General features: G+C 55.3%; 1 protein-coding gene across 1 annotated transcript in view; it reads right to left on the bottom strand.

The window, feature by feature from the left end:
* The window catches only part of LOC115529472 (D site-binding protein), a 9,944-nt gene extending 1,141 nt beyond the window's left edge, over positions 1 to 8,803 (bottom strand). Inside the window, exons 1-4 of the mRNA XM_030338234.1 lie at positions 6,379 to 8,803; positions 4,099 to 5,133; positions 3,756 to 3,973; positions 1 to 2,484 (exon numbers count right to left, since the gene is read on the bottom strand). The exon at positions 1 to 2,484 is cut by the window's left edge and continues 1,141 nt beyond it. Of these exons, the coding sequence (XP_030194094.1) occupies positions 2,269 to 2,484; positions 3,756 to 3,973; positions 4,099 to 5,133; positions 6,379 to 6,514 (1,605 nt within the window). The 5' untranslated portion in view covers positions 6,515 to 8,803 and the 3' untranslated portion in view covers positions 1 to 2,268. The remainder of the gene's footprint in view (positions 2,485 to 3,755; positions 3,974 to 4,098; positions 5,134 to 6,378) is intronic.
* Between the last annotated feature and the right edge of the window lie 331 nt (positions 8,804 to 9,134).

The raw sequence follows: 9,134 nt of genomic DNA, 5'->3' as shown, positions 1-9,134 counted from the left end.
ATAAATTCTGAAAAACACAGTCCCTTAATAAATTCCCTGCGTTGTCATTTCTTTCTGGAGCATTATTCCATAGAGGAAAGACGCAACAATGAGTCGTTGTGTTTGTTAGTAAACACATATAGCATTAGCATTAACACAATGAGACATTATGTTATAAAACATCAGCATTAACACAATGAGACGTTATGTTATAAAACATACATCAGCATTAACACAATGAGACGTTATGTTATAAACTATCAGCATTAAAACAACCATCGTCGGGAGACTGCATGACGAGCAGTTGACTTTGAGAAGCCTGGATCTGTTCTCCAGATATGAGGAGGATGGAGGCAGGATATGACCTAATCATTTATTTACATTGACACATCTTTGGCCAGAAATACAACATTCAGACTCCCCTGGTGGCACTAGCTCTAGCGACCTCTACTTGCAGTGTGCAGTAAAATAAACCAGCGACAGGTGAAGCCTCCCTCCATCTTTGAGTTCAAATCCCCAAACGTCTGCTTCTGCAACAGGCCTACAAACGCCAACCGGCCCCTCTAAAGTATCTCTCTCTGTATGAGTCTAAAGTATCTCTCTCTGTATGAGTCTAAAGTATCTCTCTCTGTATGAGTCTAAAGTATCTCTCTCTGTATGAGTTTAAAGTATCTCTCTCTGTATGAGTTTAAAGTATCTCTCTCTGTATGAGTTTAAAGTATCTCTCTCTGTATGAGTTTAAAGTATCTCTCTCTGTATGAGTTTAAAGTATCTCTCTCTGTATGAGTTTAAAGTATCTCTCTCTGTACGAGTTTAAAGTATCTCTCTCTGTACGAGTTTAAAGTATCTCTCTGTACGAGTTTAAAGTATCTCTCTCTGTACGAGTTTAAAGTATCTCTCTCTGTACGAGTTTAAAGTATCTCTCTCTGTACGAGTTTAAGGTATCTCTCTCTGTACGAGTTTAAAGTATCTCTCTCTGTACGAGTTTAAAGTATCTCTCTCTGTACGAGTTTAAAGTATCTCTCTCTGTACGAGTTTAAAGTATCTCTCTCTGTACGAGTTTAAAGTATCTCTCTCTGTACGAGTTTAAAGTATCTCTCTCTGTATGAGTTGATAAAGATCCTGTGTGAGACTCTGGAAGCTAGTTTGAGTTTAGTAGAAAAGGATTAAATATATTTAGATATAAAAACAAAAGAGCATTAAAGTGAAGGTTTAAACATGCTTTTTTCTCTTCTTGTTTGCTGCTTATTAGTTTCCACTCACAAGAACAAACACCACACCCCCACCATAATGAGCCCTGACCCACCAACCCCTGTGGTGCAGGACTGGTTATCACTGGTTATTACTGGTTATTACTGGTTATTACTGTATTGGTGGAGTGCAGAACTGGGTACACACACACCCATGTGGTGCCCAGTAAATGTACTGAGAGAGCTGCTTGAAAGAGCTTTAGGTCGTTTCAACACGAAAGGAAGAACTGTGATGTCAATGCCTTGTACCTGTTCCTATAAACTCACTCTCTCTCTGTCTCTCTTTCTCTCTGTCTCTCTGTCTCTCTGTCTCTCTGTCTGTCTGTCTCTCTGTCTGTCTGTCTCTCTGTCTGTCTGTCTCTCTGTCTCTCTGTCTGTCTGTCTCTCTGTCTCTCTGTCTGTCTGTCTCTCTGTCTCTCTGTCTCTCTGTCTGTCTGTCTCTCTGTCTGTCTGTCTGTCTCTCTGTCTCTCTGTCTGTCTCTCTCTGTCTCTGTATTTGGTCGGCCCTTCTCCTGGTTCGGACAATAATGTAAAAAAACCAAGCACTTGCATGTCCCTCATCTTGGAGAGCGCAGAGAGGTGCGTGTGTGTGTGTGTGTGTGTGTCTGTGTGTGTGTGTGTGTGTGTGCGTGTGCGTGTGTGTGCGTGGCTCTCTTCAGCAGACAGCTTGATGAATACTATGAGTTCTAGAGCGTAGAAATGACTTCCCAGAATGCCTCCTGTTCTCCCTCTCTGCGTGTACCGGGGGCCCGGCCACCACCAAGGGGCCCCTCCCCCAGGGGCCCCGCCCCGCCCCGCCCCGCGTGGCCCCGCCTCCATGCAGCCGTCGCTACCGGCGACCGCCTCCCCCCGCCGCCGGTCCACCGGCCGCTGAATCGATGCTGGTCCTCGGGGGTCCCGGTGTGGTGGTCTTCATCATCCTCATCGTCGGTTGAGGGAGGAGGGGGGGGGGCTGGGGGGGGAGGAGGAGGCGGTGGAAGGGAAGCAAAAAAGAAAGGAGTCCTGCCGCGTGGTGACTTCCTGTCCGGGGGGGCGGGGCCTACAGCGGGCCGTAGCGCGCCTGGTAGCGCGCCACGGCGCTCCGGCAGCGGCCGCAGTCGCGCCGCAGCTCGGTCACCTGCTGCCGCAGGGCGGCGTTCTCCCGCTCCAGGAAGGAGGCGCGCACCGTGATCTGGTTCTCCTTCAGCCGCCGCGCGTCCCGGGAGCGCTTGGCCGCCACGTTGTTCTTCTTCCTGCGGGACCAGTACTTATCGTCCTGGGGAGACGGGGGGGGGAGGGGGTTAGTGTGTATACACAGCAGAGGGTGAGACAGGTGGGCGGGAGAGGGGTGAGACAGGGGAGAGAGGTGAGACAGGAGAGAGAGTTGAGACAGGGAGAGAGGTGAGACAGGAGAGAGAGGTGAGACAAGGGAAGAGGTGTGAGTCAGGGGAGAGAGGTGAGTCAGGGGAGAGAGGTGAGACAGGGGAGAGGGGTGAGTCAGGGGAGAGAGGTGAGACAGGGGAGAGAGGTGAGACAGGGGAGAGAGGTGAGACAGGGGAGAGGGGTGAGTCAGGGGAGAGAGGTGAGTCAGGGGAGAGAGGTGAGACAGGGGAGAGGGGTGAGTCAGGGGAGAGAGGTGAGTCAGGGGAGAGAGGTGAGACAGGGGAGAGAGGTGAGTCAGGGGAGAGGTGAGACAGGGGAGAGAGGTGAGACAGGGGAGAGAGGTGAGTCAGGGGAGAGAGGTGAGACAGGGAGAGAGGTGAGACAGGGGAGAGAGGTGAGACAGGGGAGAGGGGTGAGACAGGGGAGAGAGGTGAGACAGGGGAGAGAGGTGAGACAGGGGAGAGAGGGGAGAGAGGTGAGACAGGGGAGAGAGGTGAGACAGGGGAGAGAGGTGAGTCAGGGGAGAGAGGTGAGACAGGGGAGAGAGGTGAGACAGGGGAGAGAGGTGAGTCAGGGGAGAGAGGTGAGACAGGGGAGAGGGGTGAGACAGGGGAGAGAGGTGAGACAGGGGAGAGAGGTGAGACAGGTGGGTCAGGAGCGGGTACATGCAGCAGCAGGTGTTTGACCTCCAGAGGGCGCCCTCCACCAGGGTGGAGTCAGTACCGGGTCCTACCCTCTGTTCCCCTCCCAGTTCCCTCCCAGTCCTCCCAGTCCTCCCAGTCCCCTCCCAGTCCTCCCAGTCCCTCCCAGTCCCTCCCAGTCCTCCCAGTCCCCTCCCAGTCCTCCCAGTCCCCTCCCAGTCCTCACAGTCCTCCCAGTCCCCTCCCAGTCCTCCCAGTCCTCCCAGTCCCCTCCCGGTCCCTCGCAGTCCTCCCAGTCCCCTCCCAGTCCCCTCCCAGTCCTCCCAGTCCCCTCCCAGTCCCCTCCCAGTCCTCCCAGTCCTCCCAGTCCCCTCCCAGTCCTCCCAGTCCTCCCAGTCCCCTCCCAGTCCTCCCAGTCCTCCCAGTCCCCTCCCAGTCCTTCCAGTCCCTCCCAGTCCCCTCCCAGTCCTCCCAGTCCCCTCCCAGTCCTCCCAGTCCTCCCAGTCCTCCCAGTCCTCCCTACCTTCTGCTCGTCGGGGACGTACACCTTGCGGGCCTTCTTTATCATGGGCTGGGGCTTCAGCTCCTCCGAGGAGAAGCGGTGCTTGCGGGGGTTGAAGAGCGCCCCCCCCGGCACGCTGGACAGGACCAGGTCTGTGGGGTCCGGCTGGAACTGGACCTCCACCTCCAGGGCCTCGGGGTCCAGGGCCTCGGGGTCCGGGTCCCGGACCGCCCGGCGCCCTGCGGACCACAACCAGGACGGGGTCAGCCCCGGGACCGCCGACCGGTCCCTGGTCGTTAGGGCTGGACCAATCAGAGGGCTGCTCTGGTTAGGGCCTCCTCTCTACAAACATAAACACACTGACCTGCTTTCCTCTTCTGGACCACTGCTGGCTCCTCCTCCTCGTCCTCCTCTTCCTCCTCCTCTGCTCCCTCCTCTTCCTCCTCCTCTTCCTCCTCCGCTTCCTCCTCCTCCTCCTCCTCCTCCTCCAGTTTGACGGGCAGGAGGGGGGTGGTGGTCTGCGGCGCCTCCTGGGCGGAGCCGACCGGAGGCGGGGCCCGGGGGGAGGGGGGTGACGTGGAGGCGGCGGCGGATGCAGCATCATCAGCAGTCTCCATCGTCACGGCAACGGTGGCAGTACTGTTGGCCACCGCCTCAGCATCCTCAGCGCTATGTGTAGTCGTAGCAACCGCCTGGGAGAAGCACTGCTTGTGGGGGTCGTCGCCGGGGTACCCCGGGGTCACCTGGGGGTCCACGGGGGTCCCGGTCTCCACGGGGGTCCCGGTCTCCACGGTGACGGGGAATCTGGACTCTACGGTGATGGGGGTCCCGGTCTCCACGGTGACGGGGATGGGGGTCCCAGTCTCCACGGTGACGGGTGTCCCGGTCTCCACGGTAACGGGGGTCCCGGTCTCCACGGTGACGGGGGTCCTGGTCTCCACGGTGACGGGGATGGGGGTTCCGGTCTCCATGGTGACGTGGGTCCCGGTCTCCATGGTGACGTGGGTCCCGGTCTCCACGGTGACGGGGATGGGGGTCCCGGTCTCCACGGTGATGGGGGTCCCGGGGGTCCCGGTCTCCACGGTGACAGGGGTCCCGGGGGTCCCGGTCTCCACGGTGACGGGGGTCCTGGTCTCCACGGTGACAGGGATGCCGTTCTCTAGCAGGAACTCGTCCAGGTCCATGTACTCCAGGTGGAAGGTCTCCCCGTCGTAGGGGATGGTCCGCTCCCAGATGGCCGGGGTCAGGGAGGCCGACACGCCCCCTCCCCCTGCTCCTCCTCCGGCCCCTCCCCCCCCCGCTGAGACTCCGCCCGCCCCCCCCGGCCCGGCCTCCCCGCGCTCACCCCCCGCCCCGGAGGAGGAGGAGGAGGAGGAGCAGAGCTTCTCCTTCCCCATGTCTGGTGGGTGAGAGGGGGGGTGTTAGTGCGGTCCGGCGTAGTGATCCGTCGACATTGTTGGCCGATATTTATTTTATTTTTTTCTCCGCCATGATTTACAGACAGTTCAATAAGTGTTCATTTTTTGTTATTGAGACATTGTAACATTTGTTATCATCATTTTGTCCGTTTTATGATGTAAATTCAGTCAGGCTTAGCCTGGATATCCAGACCCACCTCTAGAGAGCTGTAGGGTCTGGCACGGAGTAGTGGCCCAACACCAAGCATGCATTTGAAAATGTCAAAGAATAACACACATTGGATAACACTAGGAACAATCAGAAGAATACAAGGACCGTACCCAGACCAGTGGAGCTAACCAATAGATAAGACTCTTTTGGCCCGCCTATAACGGATACATCGATGTGATTGGTTAATGTTCTGGGCCAGGGGAGGCTCTAGGGGGCTGGGGTCTGGGGGTCTAGTGTGCTAGAGGTCTGGGGGGCTAGAGGTCTGGGGGTCACACACGTGCACAGGGAGGGAGTAAGACAGAGGAGGATAACGTTGGTTTTCAGGAAGGGCGCACGAGGGAACAATTGACGTACAATAAATACATCAAAGGATTGAGACAATAAGGTCCGAGGTGGAGTCCGCCAATCAGAACCGAAGCGCGAGTGTGTTTAGCGGTGCTTGGATCAGAGGCATTGAGACAGGCGGTCTGAGTGAGACAGGGGGTCTGAGTGAGACAGACAGACCGTGTCACCGAGTGGCAGCGCAATGTAAACAAAAGGGAGGAGGGTGAGACGGGGATCCGGACGGACGTGCAACCGCATGCACGGCCCAAAACACAGCGCGCACGTTAAACACACGGAACAGATCACTGAAAAACAACGCTTGATGCAAAGCCAATGAAATGATTGCCATGCACGGAGTTTACCACTCGACAGTCCTCTTCTAGAGCGAAGGGGACAGAACGAGAACTTTTTGTTCTTTTCCTCTTGTTGCAGAGAATCTCTCTCTCTCTCTCTCTCTCTCTCTCTCTCTCTCTCTCTCTCTCTCTCTCTCTCTCTCTCTCTCTCTCTCTCTCTCTCTCTCTCTCTCTCACTCTCTCTCTCTCGTTTTAGATGTACACCCAAACAAAACATGTATATCCTGCTGTCGGCCTGCTCGAAATCCCGACAACAATCGGAGTGCGGGAGCGTCTCCGGTCCCCAGCCGGTATGTTTTGACGGTATTCACCGTGTTTATTACTGTATCGCGTCTTACCGTCGTCGCATTCCTCCAGGATGCTTGGCGGAGGGATGTCCAGGATCTTCTTCAACACGAAGGGAACGGTGGGTTTCTGTGGAGCCGCGCTACTCTGTCGGAGCGCCATGGCGAGCGACGCTTTACCGGACATCATCCCGGGTCTGGCGGGCCGACGTTAAGTTAAACTACCGTGGACGTTAAACACGCGCTGTCGGGTTTATCCTCAGGTCTGCTCGCGCCCGCGCATCCACGCTTGGGAGTCAAAACAACAGAAGTACCGCGAGCCGCCAGCCTCAGCACCCGCCGAGAGGAGCGTGCATATTAATGAGCTGTGAGCCACGCCTCCTGGGGACATCCTACACACTGATTGGCTGGAAGTGTAGAATCTATTAATATGTATTGGGCGATCAATCCCCGGCCCAGGGGGGGGTTCCTGCTCGTGACGGCTCTGCAGCCGCCCATTGGCCGCTGCGGTCCCCAGACAGACAAACAGACAGACAGACAGACAGACAGACAGACAGACAACAAAAGGACCAGAGCTCTGGTCTCGGGACGGACGCACTGACAATGTGTGAGCGGTCCGTTTGTTGACCATGTTAGAGTTACACAGACGCAGTGGGGGTATATACAGATGTGTAGTATAGTCTACCGCTACTGTTTGTGTCTCTGAACCCCGCAGAGTGACGCTCTGTTGAGGCGGACCGCGTGCAGCGGACCAGTCCCGCACAGACACACGCGCTCCGTGGCCCAACACGTGCCGCCGCCCACTCACGTGAGGCACGCGGCGTGATGGGCGTGAACGAGGTTCGGAACAGAGGAGAGCGCGCCGCCGGATCAGCGAGGGCGCGCGGCATACTAAACGCGTCGCTACGGTTTCACCCGATTCGTTAATGGAACCTCGAGGGTTTATCTCAAACACACGCGCCGTTTAACAATCCGTGTTGTTGGATTCTCCTGCGTGACATACGTGGACGCGTGAGAGGATGTGGATCACACGTGAACGCGCTAGTTTTACCAAAACAGTGTCATGTTTTCACGCACGCGCAGGCTGAGCTGCTGGCACGCGCATGGCGGCGAGCGCGGGGTGCTTTTATTCAGCAGGATGCAGACTGTAGGAACACAATGTCCTGACACCTCCACCTCCGCGGTTCTGTCACCGCACCGCGGAACCGGGTTTGACTCCGCGGTGGAACCGGATCTCAAAATGGCACAACAACACAATTCATAAATTATGAAAATATTATTATTTTCTCTCGCGTGACTCGTCCAGACCATGCATTTCCATACGCTGCAGGCAAGTGGTTGTGTTCATACGTCGGCCCCTTGGAGAGGCCTCCTGCTGAGTGGCGGACCCGACACACCCTCCACCACACCGTTAAGGTGGGCGGGGTCCCCACACCGTTGAGGTGGGCGAGGTCCCCACACCGTTGAGGTGGGCGGGGTCCACACACCGTTGAGGTGGGCGGGGTCAACACACCGTTGAGGTGGGCGGGGTCCCAACACCGTTAAGGTGGGCGGGGTCCCCACACCGTTAAGGTGGGCGGGGTCCCCACACCGTTAAGGTGGGCATATGTTAATGAGGGTGAAACGTTCTAGTAAACAGAGCCCCTTTCTGGGACTACTTCCCCTCGCTGAGCAGCTTGGGGTCCTACGGCATTATACCCACAATTGAAGACAGATTGTGAGCCGCTAAAAATCGGCTTGGCGCTCATGTTGCTCCTTAAAGATCTGCCGAGGGTCTTGTTTTTGCGCGTGGCCGTTAACTGACAAACGACGATGAGCCAATTATCCGACTAATCTAATCAGCTGAATGTTTCTGCTGAGTCAAACTCGTTGATCGTGGATGCCCGGTTTTGAGTAGGTGTCACTCACAGGTTGGGTTCGATTACTAGACCGAAAACAATTTTCAATGTGACTATGATAATGTTTTGAAGAAGGAAAGAAAACAGTTGTTATGTTTGCAGCAGTTAATGGTATTAAATAATAAGGATAGTTATTTCGATTCGAGAAATAATTCTGACCACAGTTGTTTCAGTATGTCAACTTATTATTACGTGTCTTTCTATCTTTCTGTAAGCTCTGGATAGTTCAGATCAGACCCCCTCAATACCAGAGTCTTCTACTAAGGAAAGGATGCATCCTCACCAGCGTCCTCACAGCGAGGGAAGGAGACAGGACCCGCCAGGAACCGGAACAGGTCCGGGACGTCACTTCGGTCCCCCGTCGATGGCTCACTGACCAGTGCCATGATCACTCTTCCCAGTTTCTCACTCCCCGCCATGGTCTGTTCACCGGTAAAGTTCTGACTTCAGCTCGACGCACAACAAACTACCGGTTCCCACTTCAGGACAAAGTCTGGAGAGAGTCCTGAGGTGTCGCCGCGGGGAGGCGCGCGTTGGGACCACCTGTGGCGAACGCCTCGTACACGAAGACACGCCCCCCGCCGCCACAACACTGGAGTGTTTTTGTCTGCGGGCCAATCAGATGTAGCAAAAAAAGAGGAGGATGAGAGCCAACGGGCCCCTATTGGTTTACCGTATCTGTAGTGCATGTCGCTAGACCAATCACATGTCAGGGGCGGGACCATCACATCACAGTACATTATGCCAGCTACACTGTAAATCTTTATATCTTATATGATCATTATTAGAATAGTATGCACGCTGCCAACTGCTAATGAAAACGTATTCCCGTTCTCACTATGCATCACAAATAGTTTTTCAAATGTATTAGATACGTACGTAAATAGTTGACCAGATTACGTATTCAAAAAA

Source organism: Gadus morhua, chromosome 2 (assembly GCF_902167405.1).
Source record: "Gadus morhua chromosome 2, gadMor3.0, whole genome shotgun sequence".
Classification (NCBI taxonomy): Eukaryota; Metazoa; Chordata; class Actinopteri; order Gadiformes; family Gadidae; genus Gadus; species Gadus morhua.
Note: the sequence above shows the minus strand (reverse complement) of the source record. Positions and strands in the feature narration are given on the sequence as shown.